Raw genomic sequence first — 25,638 nt, forward strand, 5'->3', positions numbered from 1 at the left:
TCTCTCTCTCTCTCTCTCTCTCTCTCTCTCTTTCTCTCTCTCTCTCTCTTTGTCTCGTCCTCTCAAGTCTCGAACTTCACGGAGTCGACTAACGAGATTTGTCCGATTCGAGTGAGTCCGCCGTAATGCGCGCGCACTGATTTATTGCAAAAACTCGCACGCTCGCGGTAAATTGTGGCCTCCCTTTCGTTAGCGTAAGGAAACGTTTCTTAACGAGCACATTCGTTCCCGCGTACCTCGCGCCGCGTCGCGCCGCGGTATACGCGAGCCTTGTTGATTCTCATGAGTCGCTTTAATTAACTTCGCCGATTACGCGTCACGTTTTTCGCTAATTACGGCGCGCGAAGCGGCTCGCCGTGACGGGCAAAAGACGGCCGCAATACGCGCGCGAGGTTATTATGCATTGTGTGCCCGCAGACGCTGATAAAGACACGGTCGTATTATCAAGTAGCGGAATTACCGTAATGCTCGCTTTACAGATAACGTAAGCACACATTGTTCGCGCGAGAGAGTTAAGTGAGCGCGCTGTTGTTTCGGGCTTTATCGGCGAATAATGCCTCAAGTGCCGTCACAGTTATTTTTTCAACAGTTATTTTCTTTTCCCTTCCTCATTCGAACTGTCAATTGCTCAGGCTAAAACCGCTAACAAGTCACGGCCGACGTTCGTCTAATTTAGAAAATAGATGCGTCACGTAAGACGAGCGTTTTTAAGCGCGGAAACTTCTTACGTACCGACCATGGCACCGATACGAGGAAACAAAAGGAACTATCCGTGAAAACGAAGGGAAGAGAAAGAGAGAGAGAAAAAAGAGAGAAGATGAAAAGCCATTGTGCTGTCAAGTCGTACACGACAGTTGCAGCGCGTAACGGAATCGTTACGGAATTGCATTTAAGTCTCTTTAATTGCGCAAAGTTGCTGACCGGAAGTCTTGTCGTTATGGTCATTGCTCTCGCGCGGCCGGGCCGCGCTCTTATTCGGCGCTTTAATTTCAGGCCGATAGCGAGCACTTCGTTAGTGTTATTTTTCCGAGTAACGTTTTTAACCCTTCGTAGTCACACTTCTCTAGAATCCCGCGGTAGTCACACTGGGTAGTATTGACCCAGTCGATTTTTAATGGTTGCCATTTTAATGGTATCGGTCCGATCGGGTTCAAATAATTCTGAAACATACCTTGAACATTCTAGAATATAAAACAACTGCGGTTTTGTGAAAAATCAAATGGCAACATGTTGAAAAAAATCGTGAACGAATACGATTAACGGTCTCTATCTATAGAGGATACTTCAAACTCTTGTAGATGGCGGACCAGGCCTCATTTTAAGCTAGGCATTTAGCTGATATTTAGATCCAAATGAAGGTGGGTCAAATTGGTCGGACTACGAAGGGTTAAAAACGCTTACGGTCTGAAGGGTTGACTGCTCGAGTTTTCGCCAAATAAACAGATCCACTTGGCCTCGCTTCGTCGAGTCGAACGACGAATATCTAGCCACGACGACGAGGAGAAGAACGTTTTGTGGAATTCGTCGTGCATGTGACACGCCACGCGTGCGCGTGTGTGTGTTTGTGTCTACAAACGTAGGAGGTCGATTTAACAAACCATACGTTACGCCACGATAAAATCTCGCAAACCTATAAACTTCGAGCTCCGAGCTAGGTGCGGGTACGTTATATCATAAAAATCCAGTAAAATAAGCTCGTAAACCGAGCGAGAGAGAGAGAGAGAGAGAGGAAAAAGGGGAAGAGAAGGAAAAAGAAGCTCGTGTTGTCGCGATGCGCTATAAACTTTCCTCGCGAATACGCGCTCGCGCGTGTCGCACGCGCGCGCACGTGCGTGCACAATATTTCAGAGTACGTATTCGAGATCGCGAAATTCGGATTACGGACGAGATGCTCTTCGCAAATTGCTCGTAAACATAATAGAGAAAAGTAAGTTTGGTAACGCAATTCTTTCTGGAGTTCGGGATATTCATATTTATGTTAACTAACTACAACTTCTAGATATATAAAATGCGAGAAGTTCAGCAAAAATTTTTTACGAGTATCTCTGAGATCTTATTTACGAATAATCAATAAATTTAATTAATATAAGAAACTAATATAAAATTAAATCATGTTTCACACTAGGTGTATATTGGACAAGGTGTTCTCTAAATCAAGATAGTTTAGATAATCTTTGCTTATACATGAACTATATTACGGATGCATGTACAGACGGGGTCAATAATGCCTTCCACCTGAAGTTAGTCACGTTCGAGATAATAACTGAACACATCGCGTCTAGCTATTTGTGCATCATGACTGCAGTCATGATGCACAAATAGCTAGACGCGATGTGTTCAGTTATTATGTTGGTTCAACCAATAGATTTACTCCATTTTTGGTTGAACCAACAGTCATGATGCACAAATAGCTAGACGCGATGTGTTCAGCCGTTATCTGACTCGAACGCGACTAACTTTAGGTGGAAGGCATTATTGAGCCGATCTGTACACCTTGCGCATCTATCCGATTCGATTTATCGGTGCGCCGCGCCGGCTCGGATAGGTCGGCGATCTTAGATTATCTCGATGTATTCACGTCCTGGTGTGGACGAGAGAGGAAGAGTGATCTTTCGAGAGGCTAATTGGAAGACTCTCGAGGGCTACTCTCGGCGGCTTCTATACGCGCGTCGTGGGCCGGCGTCCTCTTAATCGTATGGTAATTCTATGGAGATTGCATGGGGCGAGGAGAAGCTCGTAGCTCGGGATCGTTAGGCCCTTTTCGTCCCCGCTGGGACCTAAACTCACTCTACCTCTCTTCAACTAACGGCGTTCCGCTATCCGGCTTCCAATCACTCCTCCCGCTCTTCACCCATCATCTTCGTCGTCCCCTAAGAAACTTATTTTTCGTTTCGCTCATCTCGTTGCCCCCGTCAGAAATAAATCCAAAAGGTATGATTAGTTCACTTCTCTGCCTTGCCCCAAATTGTACTCTACGGGAGGATTATACTCCGTCAGTTAACCCACGATTTAATTCTTCCTCGCGATACAAACGAAGGCTTGTATCGTAAGTCTGTATATCGCATTTATATTACGTTTACATCTAATTTGTTTAGCTTACTTAATTTGATTTGTACTTAAATTAGTTAATTATAAGACCTTTGCTGCAAGAAAATTAATTATTAATACGTTGTACAATATACAATGTCAGTTACCTGACGAGATATAGCTCACAGCTTTACCGTCAAAGTCCTATCTTCCTCTGGCTCTCTCATTCTCCGGTTTTCTCTCTTATATTCTTCCTCGAGTAGAGACCTGAAGTGACAAGTGAATGGCGTGCCACCCTCGAAGGGGGAGGGGATAACAATAACCTCGTGCCGCTCCTCGCCGCGAAATAAGTATCATACTGTCTCGTTTTCATATATATGCAGGCGACTCCAGACACGCGACGACCTCACAATCGCCACTGTCAGTCCTCGTCGGGGGAAAGAAGCCTGCGATTATGCGCGCGTGTATGCGTGCACGTGTATAGGTACGTGGCGCGGACGCCACTTACTCTGTCGCGCGCAAATGCGAGCGTTATCGTTGATCTAACTCCATTCCAATTCCGTCTGAGTACCAGATGACAGGAGAGTGACAGCTCATCCTCAATGCGAGTCCGTCCCTTCCCACCTTCCGTCCGTCATCGAAGGAATATATCGGGCATAATTTTATCGCGAATCAAATTAGAGAGGTCGGCACACCGGCGTTGTTTCCGCCTCATCGACCACCGTCGCGCGCTATCTTTACGTCAACCCCGCAACGCGCCTCGGTATACACCTCGGTAGCATTTTTTAATTTTTTTTTAGCGAGAGAGCAATTTTAATTTCTGATTCATCAGCGATAAACCGCCTATCATTATTCCTCGCGATACCACTCCGAATTCGAATATCACGTAGCTGGAATATATCGCGATACAGCGCGCGCGGTCGGTGGCCTCCGAGAGTCTGCTTCTCGTTTTTGCGGCCGGTACAATGTGCGCGCCATTTACGGGGTGGTGCATAGAGCAGCGAAGGCGATGCTCTCGGCGTGCGAGATGCAGCCGCGAACGCATAACGGCGAGAGGTGCCATGCCGGCGGATAAAAGACCGAGAGAGGAAAGAGCGCGAGGAGCACGGCGTGGGGAGAGCGGGACGAGAGAGGAAACGCGAAGGAGCTTCCATCTCGGGCTCTCGAGATTTCATTAAAATTCATGAACCGTACGCGACTTGCGCCTCTCTCGCGCCGCGGTGGTCTTTGAGTTTTGCGCGTTACGAAGAAGCGGCACGGTACAACCACCGACGTGGATGGACGAGAAGGAGGAACAGAGAGAGAGAGAGAGAGAGAGTGAGAGAGCGAACGAGGGCGGAGAGGAACAGAAGAGCGACGGGGGGGGACAGGGCAGGGGGAACGAGGTAGAGAACGACGTCAGCTATGAATAATACAGGGAACTTCTAATTGCGCGAGACAAAACTCCGCGTAGTTGGAAACTTTCGTCCCGGCTACGACGGTCGGGAGGAGGAACTTTCGCAACTCTCGCAAAACTTGCCGCTTGTTTTACCGTCGACCCATCCTCCACCCGGCCCGTATACGCGCCGCGTCGTCGCGCCGGAAGTCAGCGCGGAAACGCCGCAGCTCCTCTTTATACCGTTCTTTCTCGGTCGCATCCGCGCGCGTCTGGCTCTGGCTATCGCCGCGGAATCTCGCGAACTTTGTTCCTTTCGTTCCGCCGTTTGCGATCCCCCGTGGAATTCGCTCCGCGACGCCGCCGTCCGTCCACTTTTCGTCCGGTTACAATCGGCGGGCCCCAACTGTTATCCAGGATGATGCGAAAGATGGTATCGAGTAGAAAATATTAGTCTGAAACGATAGTTGAGTCGAATAAGGATCTAACGATCTTCAGGGATTTTTTCACGATAGATGTTAATCGTCCGACACCCGTCACGGATTGAGGGAGGCTCCAGGTTCGAATTCTGGCTAAGATGATATTTTTCCCAATAAATTCTTTATAGTGATTTAAATAAGATGCTTATTAGCATCGAAAAGTTAAATCAATTACCGATTTAAGTATACGGATTTACTGTTCCAACAAAACTAGAGTTGTTTTAAGACCGAAAAATATTTGGGGTGCGCAGTTTAGTCTGAGTTGGAATAAGTACCTATACAAAAATTCACAGAAATATTATTATCGACACCAATCCTGTCACGGCTTTATGGCCGGTATTCATAGTCGGATCTTATATTTAAGATCGTCTTAAGTCTGGTCAAAGGCAGTCTTAAGACTCCGTCCAGCCAATGAAATGACCGTATTAGCATCTTAAGATATTACTTAAGTCGGTCTTGAAATAAGATCCGATTATGAATACCGGCCTAAACCCTTTAGATAATTTGTTAATCGTACATGAACCTTCTTGTATTTAATTATTCGAATCTTGCTTTCTATCACTCGATACAATTGCAGAAATTCTTTATTCCATGGAACCACACTCGCGTGTGGATTTATCCGTTCGATGATGATTAAAGTCATTATTGGACACGTCATTCGAGAAGGAGAGAGACGGTTGTTTTCTCTTTTGCATTCTCGATCTCGCTCGCGCGTTCAAACTCGTTCTCTCCTTCTCTTTCCCACTACGGTGCTCACATAGGTGTCGGCAATGAAGAGAGGGATATCGTTTCTACGGCTAGGGTGTGTTCAACCCCCGTACTCAGGGGTGGCTGTAACGTCGCTCGTAAAAACACCGTAAACTCGACAGCAACAGGTCCCGTGTGTCTGCCGCAGAAGCGCCAGCCATGCCGCTCTCGAATATGACGGTTGATACGAGAGCGTACACGAAGAATCGCCGATACGCCAAACCGCCGGCGATCTTTTGTGCCATCCTCTTTGAAGAGACTGTTACGAATAGCGTGCAACATTTACTTTCCCTGCCGACAACGTTTGTAGAGGCATCGAGATTTCTCGGCATTTTTTTTCAATTTTTTCAATTTGTAAAAAAATTCAAAGATATAAAAAAAAGATGCGAAAGATCGGCGGATCCGTCGTGTTGCACATGTTCTTGCGTTGAATTATCGGAACCGCGCGTTTCCAGGTATCGCGTTTAGAGCATCGATTCTAAACGTGCCCGGTATTTTATCGGGACATCTATGATTCACGATCACTCGTTCCGTGTATTTTTTATGAGTATCATTGGACTCGGGATAAGCCGGCGAGGAAAGGACCGGCGAAAAATCTCGGAAACTCTTCGCGTATCCGGTATGCATGAGGTGGAAAACGTAACCACGGTACCATCTTGTTGATTCCGACATTTTTACGCGAGGAGGTTACCGGAACGGGTCCGCGCGACCATCATCTTCACGGAGAGGCGGTCGGGGAGGAGGGGGAGGCGGTGAGAAAAATTGTCACGGCGAAGGATTTCGAATTCTCGCCGCGTAAGGAGTCTGCGGCAGCAGAGCCAGCCAAGCCCTCCTTTCCCCCTCCCCCATATGTGCATGCATTATGCATGCACAACGGCACTGTGAGAAAAATGTCTTGGCAGCCGCAAAGCGCGGGGTGGCTGCCTTGTCTCTATGTATGCAGCGTTACTAGCCTGGTATACTGCATGCAAGCGCGTACGTGTCACCCGGGGGTCCAGATGCGCGCAACTTCGCCGCCGGTCCTCTAATTGCGCTAATAAGATTTCCTAATGACACCACGTGTCGTGTAACGTGTTAAAAAATCATTTTTTTTCCTAGAATAAATCTCAAATAGATTAAAGTAACGCTCTTCACAATCTCGATAATGGTTTCAACGTCGCCGAAATTTAATCTTTTTTCGACATACTCTTCGCCATTAGTAATATTTAATTAACGCATCGTTCTTGCTCGCTTTCTGGAACGCAATATTCGAGAAAAGTTACGTCAAGCCTGGAGAAAATAAGAGATAAAAATCTGTTGGGATTAAAGCTGAAAAAAAAAAAAAACGAGCTATGGTCGACCGAGTCACAATAATGCGTCTTCAGCTCCATCCTCGATATTTCCACCGACGGTTTTTCCACGATTTGATATTGAGCGCCTTGCCCTCCCCCTCGACGAAGGTTTCGGTGGGGATGAAGCTGAGCCGACAGTGGCGACCGTCCACCCTTCCTCAGGGACGGATTGCCCGCTTTGGCTCCTCTATGGGCTATGTCTGATGCCTATGGCTCCATTAGAGCCTGTATGAGAACGCGTTTTTTTCAATCTGTTGTTCCAGTAAAATTATATCTTTTTTACTCACATTAACATAAAGATTAAATTAAGAATTATTGTAAAAAGTGCACTGTATGTGTGCTCGTCGTTATACTTTACCAAATTTATATTTAAAGATACATCCAAATTCGAATTTATGCCCCTATGAGAAGCATTCGCTACTTTCTAATCTAGAAAAGTAAGATTACTGAAGTTGTATACTGTGCAATTTATGGGTTAAATGTGGATAACGAAGTTGCGCAGCGTAGAATATCGCGAAAAGTTTCGTGCCAAAACTTGAAGCTTGGCCGGGCGATGTTTCGCATATAAGAGACAACTCTCTTCGTTAACTTGGAAACCGAAGAATCGTAGAGCCGAGGGGGAAAAGGTGAGGGTGGTTTTTCCAATGATGATGCACCGGCAGGAGATGTGCGTTCACGGCACCCGTGGGAGCCACCGACATGAAAACGAAACGCGAAGAAGACTCCGGATCCTGTCCATCCTTAAAAACAGGACTTCTCGAGTTTCTGCGTGAAAAATTTCACAATTTTTAAACGTTCAATTTCTAAACTAAAAACGACAACTTTGACGATAGTTACTTTCTCGATCTGTAGTCACATACGTATAATCAAGTATCTTTTCACCAATTTTCTCTTTCAAAATATTTCATCGATGATGAATATTGAAATTATCTTTCACCGAAAAGAAATGTTGAATCCAATTATAGAAATCAAATCAGAGCTCAGAATCTAATCTTATTTTTTTTTAAATGGCTTTTATCATTTTTAAAATAGATTTATATAATTTTCTAGAATTTTTTAGAATTAAAATTAAATGGGATGTCACTGGATTGGAATTAGAATTGATAGAGATATCTTTCCCGATTAGATTTTTTTCTCTTTCTTGGATTTCGTTTCTGGCGCCACTGTGTGGAAAGAGCCGGAGGACCTTCGGGCTCTGATGGAATCCTAAATTTTAAATCGCCTGAAAGATCCCAGTCGGAAATTGAACCTTGACCTTTTCCTCCTTGACGACTTTCGATCTTTCTGATGGGATTGGTCCTACGGTCGTGAGCGTGCGTTGGGAAAGCACCATCGCCGTTAGGTTTTATCGCGAATGTTTTGGCGTCAGGTATAAAGTGCGTCTAGAATAATTTCACTAGTCACACTCTGCGGCCGCGGCACGTAAAGGCTCTTCAGTTTTATACGTCGCTCAGCTATAAAGTTGCGATTTGATGCTGCGGCTAGAGCTGATATAATTGGAGATACTTAAACAAAAATATTTCCACGATAAATCGTATCCTATCGATATTAATAATTTTATTCATTTAAAACTACGCGAGATTAAGTTTAAAAACGGGGAAATATATCGATAGTTTCACAGTTTCGGAGTATCATTAGCGTCCCTCATGGCTCCAGCTGGCTCATAAATTCGCCAGAGAGAACTTCCCACGGGTCTCCGGAAAAGCGGGGGCTCGTTCAGAATTACATCGCCGATATTTTCGCTTCGCCGACGCCGCCGCCGCCGATGACGTTTCCGCGACACGCACGTCGCGGCGAAAGTTGCTCGGCGACGGCGGTGGCAGCGGCGACGACAACGACAACGACAAAGAAAGAGCAGTAACGTGCCCCTTCCTCGTGCACACTGTTCATTGACGTTTATGCGTTTGCGCGCGCGTTACACAGTACGCGGCTGCCGCCGATGCATCCGCGCGAATGCACTCCGGAGATTTTCCAGGCCAAGTGCCTCGGCGTTATCCGCGGGGATGCACATGCCGTAGATCATGGTGTTTTCAGCATCCACCTATACCTATACGCGCGTTTACAAACGCGCTCGCAGACAGACGCAGACACAGGCACAGTCCGTACGCGGAAACGCATCGAGTTATTTTCTGACCATTGCCTCTCCTCGCCGCGCGGAGTGCGCGTACAGTCTGGTCCATCGCGTGCTGATACGCGGGATACAGGATGCTGCGCCTTTATTTACATATTTTCTATATTAATTCCGTAGTTGTAATCTTTTTCGTCAACAAAAATTCGGCAGCGTGTTTCTCTCGTATTCGAATGCGAAGCGACAGAAATTTATAAGTGATTTATCAGACCAGACACTCGTAATCTAGCAAATATATACATTCCACGATCAAACTTGATCCGAAGTGAAAAGTTTTTATCTAGATTTTTTGTTATACATTTTTTTTATTACGTAAAATGAGTATTTTAATGTGTTTAATTAATATTCCTTATATACATTTCTTTCATCTCTAACACCTTTCGAGAACACGCAACTGGACTCGTTTCACTTGAAACACTCTGTATATACAACGCACGTCGGTCTGTGGCTACATAGGCATTGACTCGTTGCATACATATACACGCGCATATACACACGCACACGCGCACGCGTATACCGGGTGGCCCGAAAGTGGCGTTGGGTCTCGACGCGAGAGCCACTCGATCAATACGCCACGTTGCCTCCTGCGCCTCCACCCCCAGAAACCGTCGGTGCACCCCCTTCCATGCCGCCCCTGTCTCTTCTCTTTCTCGTTCTCTCTTTCCCCTCTTTCTCTCTTTCTCTCTTCCATCCACCGGCTACCCCTCTGCACCGTGGCCGACGTGTTCGCCCACCCCCGGGAAGAGGGACGATACGGTGGAAACGGGCTTTCGGCCGGCCTGAAGACTCGGGAAGGAAATACTCCGCTCAGCAGAATTTTTCGACACGCGCTTCTCGTGGACTATGCAGAAAAAAGTTAAAAAAAGAAACGACGATCCGTTCATTTGCGAGAATCCCTCTGGAAAATAATAACGTTATTTCGCGAAATATTCCCGCATCCCGATTTTTCGGGAAATCGCGAGAGCGTAAATGTTCCCAAAATAATAAAATGTAACGCGCGCGCGGTGCATGATGTTCCCGAAGAAATTAATATCCTCGCGCTCGCGCGAGTCGTCCCGCCGCGATTCCCACCCTCTCTCGACCTTTGCCGTAAATGCGTTATTATCGATAGTTATATAGTTATCTCGATCTCGCATTCCCGCATTATATTTGCGCTTATCGCGCGCGGGATGGATACGGTTAGCCGCTAAATAGATCGGCCACCCTCGGTGATCGCGGAAATCCTCTCGGAATTTCGCCGGATTCCCCGTGTGTTATTTCCGATACCGACTTTATTATAAGCTCGCTCCGTGGACGCTCCCCGGCGCGGTAGCGACGGCGCGGCGGCTTATCGCGTGAAATAGAAACGGATTGAGTCCGTTCCTGGTCAGTTTTCCAGTTTGTCGCTGAGAGTCGGCTCTTCTGCCAGGCATAAACAAGGTTATAGAGTCATTAGGCGTTATGGACCTGTTTCGTCGTCGGCGCGGGGCTTACACCGGAGAGAGAGAGAGAGAGAGAGAGGGAGAGAGAGAAGTCGGCGCGCGTAGGCGTTTTCCCGTCGTGTTTATTTAATCGATTACCGTCGCCGTTGAATTTTACAGTGCCTACCGGGCGAAATGTGCCTCTTATACCCCGCACTCGTAAACTCTGTTACAACGCCAATGTTCTATCATCGACATTACGATCGGATCGTTGTGATCTACCGCGGGGCGGTATGAATAGACGTAAACGCGCGAGCGACCCTGTTCGCTTTTATATGGTGAATATTTTTAACACACCTAGTGTACAATATTAGAAACCGGCGCTAGAAACCTAGAAACTAGAAATGTTTCTCCGAATACGTTTGGAAAGCACAACAAATATGTTTGCTGCTTTCCAGAGGATTAAGAATTAGGAGATGAAACGCGAAACGACCTATAATTATCGTTCAACGCGATACTTTATGTACGCTGTAAAGGTCATAAAACGCGAAAATGTTCGTTTTTTTTTCACGCGCTCGTAAAGATCGACGCTATCCGGTTCATTTTGCCGAACGAGGCGAGGCGACCGAGGGGGGCGGGGACGGGCGAGAGGAAGGGTGGGTGGTTGGGGTGGTCTTCGGGATACAGGATACGGCACTGACCATGCGTGCGAAGGGTGTTTCCACCCTCCATGGACGAGGCCGCGCGGGAGCAGAAGCGGGCGAGGGAGACGAGGGGGGAGAGCACACATTCGGTACACCTGCGCTGTATATTGCGGAAAAGCCGGACTTGCCAGGCAATAAGAATTTCTTTCTTCATCCCTCGCGCGCTTGCCTCCTTCTCCGCGCCCTGTCGACATGCAACCCTTTATTAATACCCCCTCCCCCCTCCTCTTCTCTCTCGGCCCGCTTCTCCTTCGCGCCGCGTCTCGTCGGTGAAGCACCACCTTCGACCTTTTTATCTACCGCTTCCACTCTCCCTCTCTCTCTCGTGCCTCGCATTGTCTCGCAACAATGTGGACTCGGAGTCTAACTAGTTTCGCTGATACGGGCGCGTTAAAGCTGCCCTCGAACGAAAAAAGAAGGCGGGCAACACGCGCGGGCTCCGAACCCCCTTTCGTCTCGCGCGCGCGCACGGCTCTGTGAACTCTGCACCTGTGTACGCGCAAGTTCCGAACCGGAGTCTATAGAGTCGCGACGGCAAAAAGCGAGGGAAGGTCTCTCGCGCGACTTGGTGAACGCGAATAACGAGTTCGTTTCACGAGCGCCGTCGTTCTACCGTCGTATACTGTGGTAGGTAGTAGAAATTGAAGGGAAATTCATGAGAAAGAGGTTTCACGCCGCCGAACTCACCGAGAGTATTCTTAGCTCGACCGTAAGCGTTTTCGCAATCGTTCGTTAATTACTCGCCGGTCGCGTTCCGAGTGATTTAATTCCCGAGCGCGCGGAGCGCGCCGCGGGGCCGTTCTTCTCGCGGTTTCCGACGCGCGGAGCCGTGGTGTGTCCCGCGGTTATTAAGCTATTAAAAAGTCTGGTTATCGTTAGCCGCGAGGTGTACGTGCGCGCCAAACCGAGACGAGTCCTCGAGGGTTCCTCGAGCTGGAATGCCACTTCAATAACGAAGCCGAAGCGCAGCCGCGGGGACGGGGGGTTTAATTTGCCCCGAGACACCGCGCTCTCGCTCTCTCGTGTGCACTCTCCTCCGCGGTACATATATACGTACATACTTATGTATATACGTGCATACATGTGTACGCGTAAATATGTGTGTATGTACGTATCCTAGCCGGATGCCTTCCATAGTTATACACCACCGCGCCTGTCTCTCGTTGCCATTGCCCGGCACCGCGCTCGCGTCTCGTCCCGCGTGTAAGCCGGAGAGCCGCGCGCCGAGGTGCGTCCGTGTGCGTGCCTAGTGGTGCCGTACACGCCGGGGTACATAGCACGCCTAGACCATTTTGCAGCGTTCCTGCCATTCTAACATCCGCGTTTCATTAAAAGATCTCTCGGCTCGACCTCTCGGGCTCCGCGCCGCACCGCCTCGCGCGGCATAACGACCGCACGCTCGCGTTAAGACGGACCCCCTCTGCACACTCGGTGTCTCGGAATCCGCGTTCCTGCGGCGACGGACGTCGGTCCCTCGGTGATCGTGTCGCGGCATCGCATTTAATACCGTAAGCTTCCTTTCATGGAGGAACGTGACATGTACAAGGAGTGCGGAATAAATCGTAACCAGGATTCATAAGGTTCGCTTTAAATCGCCTTCGGATTTAAAATGCAACTCGCGAATTATTTATTCGGATTATTTCGCTTCTAAGCGTATTACACGCGCGGAGATTGTATCGGATCATTGTTTCGTATCTCGTGACGATATCTGCCATGACGTTGGCTTGATGAATTAAGATAAGCGCCACAATCTCCTTATGCCTCCAAAGCGCGACGTAATATCACGCTGGACGTTTCCGTTTACATTTTTGCACGTTATTGTGGGGCAAAACACGTAATCGAGATCGGGTAGTTCTAAGATCAATATACCGCGCGAACGCAGTGTCGCTGTGCAATCGCTTAGAAATTCATTGTACGATAAAACCACATGCGAGGACTATTAAACTTGTTGCTCTTCGGCTCGACCGTAATGGAAATGAACAATGCTTGGTAATACTTGAGGAACTGCACTGCCCAAGTTGCTAACGGCGTTGCGTTTTCAGTAGTACTTCGAATAGGGGGAGACCGATGCTCGTTGGCACAAGGGGCAAGTTGGCATTGCGTTCCGTTTATATATTTATGATGGAAGAAACAATAGAAAAGTTATCACAAAATATCTCTTTTATGACATATGTACTTTTCCTAAAGTTTTATTTAAATCAAACAAGTATTACAATAAAAAGAGAGAAAACTCTGATTCAAGAGATGGCAAGTAAATTTTCGAGCGTTTCAAAATATCGTATTAATGTTCTTTAGCTTGTGAAGTGAATCAAAGTGACTTATTATTGGTTAAAAGAAAAGTTTCTGTTACTATACGACATGTTATGTTGCCGCGCGCGTGAGACACGTGAACATGTGATTTGCTACCTACAATGCTGATAGGAGCATATATTGTATATTTTTATATTTTTATATTGAATAAAGCTATATCTAGAATTAGTTTACAATTGCATTTCTGCAACAGCATTTTGCCATTTGATAATTACAAAATAACTTCAAAAGATAAAATCTTTATCAAGAAGTACATATTTGCTATCTGTTTTGTATTTCTATTACGTTTTCATTAACTTAATATGGACTTGTCGTATATAGTCAACTTACCCTACTATCGGCAAGCTGGCTATGCAGCATGTTCGTATTTCACTTATTACAAAGAAACTATATACACTATACAGGATTGTTTCTGGCATGAAAATGTAGAGAAAGATTCTCTCTATCATAGTACTGTTTATTCATGATAATTCGTTGTTTAAAAAATCATGCCGAAATTGTGAAAACTGTGCCAACGAGCCCTGATCTCCTATTCTTTTAAATATTAAAATCATATCCATCGTCTCAAGTATCGACGTGAAACGTTTCGCCCATGTGAAGTTAGTCCCCAACATTAAAAAAAGTAACTTTCTATAACTTATTCGATTGCTCATCGCTTGCACGTGTACGCACAATTCCATTTTTTGTTTGCACCTTAATAATAAAGTTATAAACAAAGTTTGGCGAGAGGTCATTTACAGTTATAAGCCCGAAATTCAGTCAAAACCACTCAACAGTATTAATCAATGGAATATTGTTCGCACATTTATATATACATTTCGATTTTTCACACATCCTTATATAATAATAAAATTACATTTAAGTTATTTAAGTTGGGGGCTAACTTTACACTGGTCAGTGTTTCGACCTATGGTATTGTAATATATGTATGACTGTATTTCAAATTAAATTTTTAACTCAAATTTATATTTATAACTTAAATTTATAACCAATTTATACCGAGCTGTGCTGTTCAAATTAATTTCAGTGAATTTGAGATTATTTTAGTCAGACATTTCTCAAAATTCATATCACAGAGTTTCGAGAAAGCGTTGCGTCTTTCGGCGACGTTATTACATGCGAATATAACAAGACGTTCTTGCTCTTCTAGCCTGTGGGGTGCGCAAGAACACACGCACTTCGTAGGAGGTTGGCGAACGCGAACGCGGCGTAGTCGGTAATGTCAGCGTAAGGGAGTTAAGAGTAATTCTTATCGACCAGGAGCCCGTCCCTTTCGACATTTACGATGTGTTTTACGCGATCAAAGCAAGCCGTAACAATTATTGGGCGATCTCGCGGCCATAAAATTTTATTCGACCCCTACGGCCATCACGGAGGGAGCCACCCTGCCGCCAATCACTCTCCATCTAAACGAACATTTCGCAATCTCTAGCTACAGGTCTTTGTTTCCTCCACGAGCTAGAAGGCTCAAGTATTAAGTATAGCAGCCTTTCCAAGTCGCCTTCGAATTGATTCAACGGAGTTTTTATGAAATATAAGGTCCATAGGCAAAATTAATATCGTTGATAATCCAACACATTAGATGTTAGATCAAGATGTCGGCGATTTTATATTAAACGTATTATTTTCACGAGCGGCCGAGATTTATACTTCGAGGCAGTCGGGGAACGAGGCGCCGAGCATTCTCGGGAAGCATATCTTCGCATTGCACTTATCCCATCCAGGCGGCGGAAATCGATGGCCGCTAGCGATCGTTCCGGACACCCGGTACGTCGGGCGCCGCGCATTGTGTACATTTGGCCGCGTTTTCGCGTCGAGTTTTGATTTACGGGGTTGAAGAAGCACGGGGGGGGGGGAGAGCGGCCACGATGCGCGGGAACTCGGGAAGGGGGGACGAGTGTTCCGGCGGAAGTGGCCGGGAAAAAGGAGGAAAAGTAATAAAAGGGAAAGGGGAGGGTGGGTGGCGGTCGAAAGTCGGACGGGCGGAACATGGCGAAGATATGGTCGAGCGAATTCAAGTCGTAAGATAGAGAAATAGAGGAAGGAGAAGAGGGGGGGGGTCGAAAGAGAACAAGGAGGGTGGCGACGTCGATGTTGGGAAAAACATCGCGGAGCGTTGCGAGCGAAATACCATAGTTCGCTCGCGGGATCCTTTTTTGGGCGGCGAAAGCACAGAATTGCCGGAGCGCGAAAGAAATCGCCAAAAAGAAGCTCCACCCTCTCTCCCGCGAGCAACATAAAGCGGGAGATATATGCGCGAACGAGCGTCGAACTTCGCAAAACATTGTTTTCCACCGGCAGAAAGAGGAGTTTCGAGATTCGCCCGACCGAGAAGTCCCGCTCTCGTCGCCTCGGCACCCGGAACTTCCGCGTCGATAAATCCGCGATCAACGGGATACATCGTGAAACGAGGCGGCGGAGGCGACTGGAAAAGTAATTCGACCTATTAAAACGCGAGAAAATTTTACTCTCACGAGGATGAGTATAAATATCTCGAAATTGTTCGCGCGTCGAATTACTTCATTTTGTTCAGCCGTTCCTACAGTATTTATTTTGCCACTATTAGAGCTGTTTTTATTTCGCGATCTCACTCTTGTGATCGAACCAGTCCACCATAGAAACTTTCGATAGAAAAAATGAGAGGGGACGCAACGGATTGCGCGTTTAGAACATTACACTGCTGCTCGAATTAAATCCGGGGAACAGGATATATTGGCTGCGATTTTGATGAAGGATTTTCCGCCGCGCGTTTATCGCGTGCGCGCGTTTTTTTTTTTTTTTCATCTCGACATTCGAAACCGGCACGCGAGTTAGCGTCGCGTCACGTCGCGTCGTCTCGAAAGAGGGAGGACGAGCGCTCGAAACACGAGCCTGGCGTCTCGATTTCCTTCGTAAATCAGGAGAGCTCGGTATATTCTTACGGTAGGGGCGTCGATATCGGATCCCAGGGGGGCATAGACACCACCGGCGTCTTTCTTCCCTCCTCTCTCTCTCTCTCTCTCGATTCCCTCTCGGAGAGCGAGTCCCTATCGCCCGGGATTCACCCTCGAATTAAAAGAGCAGCCATCTCGGCCACCTTCCCTTTTTCCCTCTCTTCTCTCCCTGCCTCGCGCGGATTAGGGAATGAAGGCGTGAGAAAGGAGGCGAGAAGGTGAGGAAAACGGACGAAGGAATGGAATAGAGTTGATATTACGTGAAACGCGCTGGGTCAGCCAAATTAAATATATAATTCATATGGTATAAAAGTGGTGCATCCAGAAAAAAAAACCAAATTGTTATCTCGCATAAGTAATTTTAATAATTTTATCTTCTAGTTCCGCCCATATTTCTAAAATTCGCAAGTTATTAACTTCAACAATTGATAACGCTGTCGCTATCTCGCGTTCGTACGCGCCGAGATGCATATCTAAGTGACATCCTCGGTATTCTGACGTTCCTTCCACACCTCGTTTCCACGCCCGCGTTAAAATGGCGACAACGTCGTAGAGAAAAGCTGCCCCTAATCTCGCGAACGACACCGGGTGTGCGATAACTCAGGCCATCCTGGCGAGTCTTACGACGGGGGTACCAACCGGCGCTCTTAAAATATGCAAGAGAAAGCGAAAGAGAGAGATAAAGGCGGGAGAGAAAGAGGAGGAGGGCCACGGGGTGGCCGGAATCCGCGCGCGCGACGAAACACAACCCTCGGGATAATTTAGATTCGTGAAGCGGAGCGAAGAGCAACAGAGAAGACCGGTGGCAGAACGTCGGCGGTGTGTATTGATCTAAACGGGAACCCGTGAAAGCAATTAAGATAAGGCACGGTATAACAAAGGGTTGTCGGCTGCGCTACCCGCTTTTCGCGGTGGAAAACAGCGACGGAAGGAACATTGGACGGGGGGTACAGATACGTAGCGGATATACGTGAAAGAGAGAAAATACGAGGTCGATTCTCGCTGGATGTTGAAAGGCGATTGAAAAGCGATGTTTATTAGAAAAGCGAGCGACGGTCCAACCGATCAAACCGAAGTTTTGACCCACGAAATTATAAAATCCGCTTGTGATGCTTCAAGTCGCCGAGCTGTTGTTACGGTGCCGTTCGGACTCATTAGCTCGCTCGATCTGGATCCGGTTTTACGCATGGAATATTTGCTACTCGCTACAATCAGCGGCGTTAGTGTTAACGTTAACGTATTATTTTTCAAAATGTCATGGTCTTCCTAATCGCTTGACCGTTTCACACGGCACACGAATTAGTCGTGCAATTAGCCTGCGAATAGGCTCCCTTCAATAGGGTGTTGTATTAATGTACTTCATTCGCAAACGACTCTCGAAAACGAGCGTTACGTTTTAGCAGGCATGAGTCTATATACTGGGTGTCCCATATACAGATCCGCGCGTCGCACACGTGTCAATCGTAGAGAGAGAGGGAGAGAGAGAGAAAGAGAGAAAGGGAAAAGCAGGAAAGTGTGGTAGAAAGACAGAGACGTGGGGTGTGCAACGAGAGCAAGAGCAAACGGCTCGAGCAGACCGTCTGAGTCGTAAAATGTTAACTGCTAGTAAAACTGAGTTTACGCGCTTGTAAGGACCCCCGCAGGAGGCTGCCGCCATCCCTGGCCCCTCTTCAGCGTGGCAGCACGCAGAGCCGCCCCTTACACCCCCTAATAGCCAGATTATTGCTCGTAAGCCAGTCACCCCCGCCCGATCTCGCCGCTGTATGCCCGCCTCCCCTGCAAGCACGAAAATAATTCCGAAAGAACGTTTAATTCGCGCGTTTTCTTATACTCCGCTCTCGGGTACGTAAGGGGACGACGGAACACCGTCGCAGAATTTACATTACGAAAATTTCCAGATATTGTAATACATGTATTCATACGTATGAATTTGGTATCAATTTAATTCGCAGTTCTGTTAACTTTTTTATTTCTGATTTTTATTACAATGGGAAAAAGATCGTAAATACAAGGATTATACAATTTCGTAGAAGACACGATTTTCGTAATAATTGTTTAAGGATGTCCATTATTGTGCACCATGGGTATTTCGCCTTTTTTTCTCAAGTGTCTTTTCCTTTTTTCAAACCATATTATAAGTTGCAAAATGAATATGCATAAGAATTACCAATGGATTAAAAATGATATAATTTAATTTGTGGATTAAAAATAATACATAATTTAATTTGATTAAAAATCTAATTTAAAGTGATTAATCTTTCAATCCGAAAAAGGATTAAAAATAATATAATCTTTTAGATAAGAAAGAAGCTAAACCTTTATTTCCTTAGAACGAGCGCTCGTATCAGCGATCGAAATTGCTTGGCCTTTTAACTTTCAATGGTGCAAGTTCTTCCGCATCGTCGTAAACCGACGTTTTATTCCGCCGCCTTCGGGCGAGCGACGCCGTCCAGAGGTTTTTCATTTTTAATTACCCACAGCGCCGTGAAAAGTTCCCGGCACCGCACGGAAGTTTTAATGGCCGCGTTGACTGTCGTTAACCCCTTCTCAAGTTGCCCGTGGAAGTGCCGCGAGACGTGCTACGATTTCGAAACTTATTTGACTTCATTTCCGGAACCCGTTCGATTTGACCATGCCTTCCCTCATCGCAATTCAATTCGCAATTTCTAACGTCATCCATTCGAAGAAATGTCTGAAGAAATAACGGATCAGCGTTTGCTCGATTCAGAAATAACGGAGCTATATCTCCCAAAAATACCGCGAATCATATTGCTTTTTTTCTTTTATAAAAAATATTTTCTGTGAATTGTCGCGCAGCTATTATAGCTTCAAAATAGCTTTCTAAAAATTCGGAAATTACACTATTTACGAACGCTTCAATGTCTTCCTTGGGAAAACGTTTCCCTGCCGCTTAAAATGGCACGTTCAATCTAGAGAACCTCCCTAGAGTCCTTGCCGAAGAAACAGAACTCCAGCCTCTCTTTTCGACCGGCATAATTGTTACACTTCGTATAAATGCATTAGCTCCGCGCATTCGTTTCACGCCTCCGCGAGCCCACGAAAGAAGTCTCGTTCGTTCCCCTTTTCTTCACGTCTCCGGGGACTTTTTTTCGCGAGACGTGGCGAAAAGTGGCGGACGAGAAAAGTTTTCAACGAATTCAAGTAGCGACTCGGGCAACTGCAAACGCGAGTTCATTCATAAAGTCACACCGCGACCAGAGGAATATAATAACTGACGAAATTATATCGTACTAGTTTTTGTGAAAATGTAAGAAGTAATGATAATAAAATATTCACAAAAAAAAGACTGATTATAAATATAAAATAATTTTGTCGTAAAATCGACTTTCATTTTCAAAGATTACCAATAAATTTTTTTCAAGGTTTTTACAATACCTTCAGATATAATTACGCTAGTATTTTTTATTTTATCAGATTCGGCCGCAATCTGTAAAAATTTTACGTCGACTAGACATAATCTTGCTACGTGATAAATAAGGTATATCTTGTACGATCCGTGCAAAGTTTACTCTTCTCTGACGGTGATTTCTCGTGACGCTTCGTCAAAGAGGCTGAGAGTTCTAGTTCGCTTGCGTGCCAACGTTTGCTTCGGGCGAGGGTGCTAACTGTTGAAGACGACAGGGTTACATCCTCGTGGTGGCGGGGAGCCTCGCGCGAGGGTGGCGGGAAAAACCGGAGGGGGTGTACGAAAGGCAGTAGGGTATAGAAAGTCCCTCGCTCTGCGGTTTTATGGGTCGTCCAGCTCCATCATGCGCCGTAAAAGTACAATAAAACCGCTGTTACGCCGCGGAGAACTACCCGTTCTAAACCACTGCGTGCAACGGGCCCTTAAGACGAGAGGAAGGCTGGCGGAGACTCTTGGGGAGAGACAAGCCGGAGGCAAAATTGATTCTTTTATGATCGCGCGACCCTGAAACTGGAGTTGCTGCACTGAGAAAAAAAAATCGTTGATTCAAAGAAATATTATTTGATTTAACTAAATGCAGCGGTCACGGGCTGTCAAGCTAACATTTGTTAATTCAAAAAATATTATATTGAAATAAATTTAGAATTTCTTAATATTACTCACGTATATTTGATTTAAATATATTAATATTTGCATTAAACAAATCACTACAACTAAACGAGTTTAGTCAAATTAACGACATTTTTTTCTCAGTGTGCAACCCGTTAGACTTTTACGTGAACGCATGCAGTATTCTCCGATATGTCTCTGCCTCTTTGAGATTCTTCGAGTCAGATTAATCGTTCTCGAATAGTTTAGAGAATAGAACGTGCGAGCGTATAAAGTACAAAAACTACCAATTTGATTTTAACGTCACAGTTCTGTAAAATTAGTATTCTTCGGAAACTTAATAAAAAAAATGGTCTTTTTTCTAATATTGTGTTTATATTCCCAGGAAGAGAATTTCAACCTTATCTCATGTGGTGCTTTCGTCTGTTTTCAGTTTTGTCACTGAGAAACACGCAAGAAGAAGAGCCGCCAGATCCGCAGCTAATGAGGCTGGATAATATGCTGATCGCCGAGGGGGTTGCTGGACCAGAGAAGGGCGGTGGTGCGGGAGCCGCCGCATCGGCGTCCGCGGCAGCTGCAGCCGGTCCACCCGGGCAACCGGACAACGCGATCGAGCATTCGGACTACAGGGCCAAGCTCGCTCAGATTAGGCAAATTTATCATCAAGAATTAGAAAAATACGAGCAGGTTCGTATAAAGAGAGTATTAAAAGAAATATCATTATCCCCCCGCGACGGCTCCAAATGTTTTCGGGCGCCGCGCGCGCTTTTTGTACTAGATTTCCATCTCCAGCTCGCATAATGGACACTCGCGCGCTCACCCTCGCGAATTTAATCTTGATGAATTTATAAATACCCCGCAAACGCAAAACGGCCAACCGGGCCCATTAAGCCAAACGGGTTAAGTTTAAACTCGCGTATTGATTTTCGCAGCGCGCGGCGCCGCAGTCAAACATTTTTACGTTTGCGCGCGCGACGTCGCAAAATCCCCTCCCACTTCCACGAAAATTATTCATTCCGAGGAGAGAGCGAGCGAGCGAGCGAGCACGCTCGCTTTATGCAAATCCCGCTTATGAATATTATTCGCCGCGAGCTGGCGGCGGGGAGGCCCTCCGTTATCGGCGCCGTATCGAGTATTGAATTCGGGTCGTGGAATTACATCGGTCGTTTTATCGTCGTCCGAGTTTGCGAACGCGAAAAAAAAAGAAAGAGAAATAAAAAAAAGAGAGAGGTATAAGTAGAGAGAGAGAGAGACAGAAACGGAAAAGGCGAACAGTGAAATGAACTCGCGGCGCGTAAACGAGCGCCGTTACTCACCCTCGCCGGTGAGAACTCTCGGCGAAATGAAAAATTTAAACGCGTATAGCCTCGCGGTTATCGTCACGATCCGGGCGGCTGACAAATTTCGGCCATCCCGGCGCGCTATCAGCCCGGCTCGATTCCACCATCGATAATCTCTCCACTCGTGAAATTCACCGACGTCGACGCGAATTTATCGTTCGCCGGCGATCTCTTGCGGTCTCGTTAAGGTATGCGTTTATAGCATGCGGCGAACCGGCGCGGCGCGGCGGGATCACGGGCAGTCCGCGCGAGTCCGCGCGATAAAATGACCGATCGAAAATTCACGCTATAATTCCGCGTAATCCGCGGGTATTAGACGGTGATCTTCGTTAATAACGTGCTATTAAATCGCTGGTGAGATGATCGTCAGCAACATCGAGCGATTTCCACTACCACGTGCATCGCGGTCTTTTATTAAAAGAAAAACATCAGTAATTCCCCTACACGGCGTTATACGTGTTCCTATATGCTCATAGATCTTTAAAGAATACACTGAGAAAAAAATATAGTTGCAGTTATCACAGTTTTACTATAATTTTTAGTTATTTTCGGTGCCAACTATATTTTTATAGTTATTTTAATAAGGCGAATTATAGCTGACTCAATACTACATTATTATTCTCATGGCTTTAACATGCATTCATTCAACTATATACATGATTTTATACACTATACCTGTGATCTGTGATTTATGTATAGTAAGATCGTACTATAAATATGATGAAAATGACCATGATTGAAAAATTATGCATATAAGGTTATTTTGTTATTTATTATAGTAATATTACAGTTAATAGATATTATATTGCAATAATAACTATAAAAATAAGAATCCCAACCATAATTATTGTACTATGTATAATTAGAGTCGCAAATACCATGCAAATACTTTTCTCTCGGTGTATTGATGATCTTCGATTATAACAGAAACGCGTGTTCTTTTTTTTTTAAATTTAATACAAGCGCGGTTAACGGCGACTAACTCGCAATCTTGGAGCGTTTTGCGACCGCTCGAAATGGGGGGACCGATAAGAACGGGGGACGTTATGCACCGCCCGAGAGAAACGACCGCTGCTCGAGTCGGGCCTCGGACAGGGCGACCGACTCGCGTGCTAATGAACCGGCCCGCTCGCGCTAAGTAAAATCTCGCGTGCCGTACCCTGCCTGTGTATGTGTGTGTGTCGCGTGATACGCGGGTTCTTTCAGGAGGACGCAAATCACTGCGTCGAGATATTGCCGCGTTCGCCGCGCTCTGACGGAAATTCGACGATGTTATCGCGAGCGGTTTCATTAAGAATTTCCCCCCTTCGGTCGCTTCCTCTTTAAATCGCCGCCCTGACCCGGTCGCGAGGCAACTTCGACGCTGGATAAGACCCCGTAAATTCGACGAGAGAAGAATAAAAAGTAGTCAATTAACCGTACTCGGACAAGTGTTAAATAAATAATGAAAGCTTTCAAACGTATGTAATTAATTAATTCCAGTTCGATACACGAATTAAATGGTCAAAGCGCTTTCGAACGTTTGACAAAATTATTAGTGGAAACATTTCTCAAATATTGGCTACTCCAAAATTGCGATGACTTTCGCGGCGCACAATTCTATACTTTCAATTAATTTAATTCGAAATTAATCCGTCACGATTTAGGAACACTCGTGCGATGATCATCAACCCTGTCGCGGCTCAAAGTCGCGTGCGACGATTACAAAATCGCGCGCACTCATTGCCGGTCATGTTCGCATCCCTTTTTCACCGGCGGGACAGATTACCGGTCATTCCGCTTGACATCCGCGCGTAAAAGCCCTTACATTCGCATGACGTCGCGCGTAATCGGCCATTTTTACCGTAAATAGGGCCCGCTCATCGGCCCCCACGCGCATAACTCTTTTTAACGCCGCTCACGTTTTCGCCGGCAGTTTTTCCTGCCGCGCTCGCGTACGCCCGCTCCCTCGCGGATGTACATCCGTGTGCGTGCACACACTGTGCTCACGTACACACGTTACAATACACGCGCGCGCGGGGCCGTGTGCTTTAATTGCCACACCCGCTTCGACCCCATATTTCACCGTGTGTCAGCGGGCTTGATGTTTCCCCGCGGTAAACACGCACAGCCCCGCACAGGTCCACCGGCGTTATTCGTCAGGGTCGGATTAAAAGGGCATACCTGTATTTTCGTGCAAAATGATTTTAATGCAACGCGCTTTGCCCCCCCCCCCTCCTCCCCGTAATACCGGCGTCCATTTTATCCTCAGGTTGAAAGCCGTTAACGCGCACGTCCTCTTTCGCGATTTAGAGCTAAACCGACATTCGCGTCCGCGTGCGAGCTCACATGACCGGCGAGCCGTCGAAGTGGAAATTGCAGATTGCAATTCGTGGAAGGTGGCAATTTCGCGTTCTGCCGTCAGTGGAAATCGTAAACGATGATTTGCGACCGTCTTTCCTCGGATACGCCCTGGATCCGCCCCTGTAATGCGTGCCGGGCTCTCTTTGTACCCGGCAACAATATGCACGCCGAGCGGCCACCGAAAGCATATGCATTCGCGTGCACTTTGCGATGCAGCAGCTCGTGCGTGCTGAGGGGGTGGTCCCGCCGATAAACGGGGCCGTTAACGAGTTTTAAATCTTCCCCCCTCTCTCGAAGAGAGCTTCCCCGCTTCTTTCCCTTCTCCTTCTTCTGTAATCTCTTTCTTAATTTCGAATGGACGAAAATGTGCCGTTTGTAGCTCAAGTTATACGTGAAAGTACTGCGAGAAGTAACGATAGTTTGTTAAACTCCTCCGAGAGAGAAAAAAAAAGAGCCTCAATCGCACGGTATATTCAGTGGGAAAATTTCGCTAAAACGCGCGGTATAAATATTTTGTCGGATCCTAAAAAGTTCCGTAATTGGTTTAGTTAGCGGGGGCCCCGACGTTGTCAGGACAGAAAGTTCGGCCATAAGCGAAATTTACTATTCAAATTCGGTCGACTCTGCTGCATTAGGGTGAATGTCTGCCTGACTATGCAACATGGCGTGACAAGCACGAGAATAGAACCGCATCGGGTTTTACGAGATCGCGTGATCATCGCCAGCAAACATCGTCTCTACCATGAATTTCATCGGTGCTGCACGCCCGCCTTTATTTTATCCGATTCCCGACTCTGATTCCGAACCCCCCGCGCGCGCTATCCCTGTATTGTATCTTGGAAAAAGCAATGCACAGAACGCATCTTCCGGCGTTTGCGGGAAGGGGGGGAGAAGGGGGAGGGGCGCTTTTTACGCGCGCATAAATATTTTGTTTTACTGCCCGTGCGGCCGTGTATACCCGGTTCGACTGGTATGATCTGCCGTAAATCGCATTATAAGTGCGATAGCGGAATGTAAATATCTTACGTATCCTTACGTAAGTATATCTTCCGAACTGTTGCCATAATTCGAGAAAAAAAAACGATGGTACCAACGGGGTAATATTTTAACGAAATGGAATCGGAATAACTCGAGTTTAAAGCGCGATATCTTCTACGTTCCTTTAAATAAACGAATTAAAACACCGCCGTCGGGTTATTTGTTGTTGCGAGAAGCGAGAAGAGGAGACGGTGTCTTGAACGAAAGCGCCTCCCGGCGAAGCGAATTTTCTCACGGCGCTCTAATTTTACTGCGACACGCTCTATTAATACAGCCACGTACGCGTATTGCGAAAATATACATGTAGCAGAGGCGAGCATGCCCGGCTTCGCCAACGTTATGGAAATTCCGACGTGTGTATTGCTAAATATACCGGTGCGCTCTCTCTCTCTCTCTCTCTCTCTCTCTCTCTCTCTCTCTCTCTCTCTCTCTCTCTCTCTCTTCCCT

At 46.4% G+C, this 25,638-nt stretch overlaps 1 protein-coding gene across 8 annotated transcripts in view; it reads left to right on the forward strand.

Moving 5' to 3' along the window:
* Positions 1-25,638, forward strand: part of LOC112468240 (homeobox protein extradenticle) — a 52,504-nt gene that overhangs the window by 9,140 nt on the left and 17,726 nt on the right. For all 8 annotated transcript variants that reach the window (XM_025037351.1, XM_025037348.1, XM_025037352.1 and 5 more), the window contains exon 3: positions 20,904-21,157. In XM_025037351.1, the coding sequence (XP_024893119.1) occupies positions 20,904-21,157 (254 nt within the window). The remainder of the gene's footprint in view (positions 1-20,903; positions 21,158-25,638) is intronic.

The sequence above is a fragment of the Temnothorax curvispinosus genome, unplaced genomic scaffold (genome assembly GCF_003070985.1).
Source record: "Temnothorax curvispinosus isolate PA1 unplaced genomic scaffold, ASM307098v1 QBEX01018237.1, whole genome shotgun sequence".
Classification (NCBI taxonomy): domain Eukaryota; kingdom Metazoa; phylum Arthropoda; class Insecta; order Hymenoptera; family Formicidae; genus Temnothorax; species Temnothorax curvispinosus.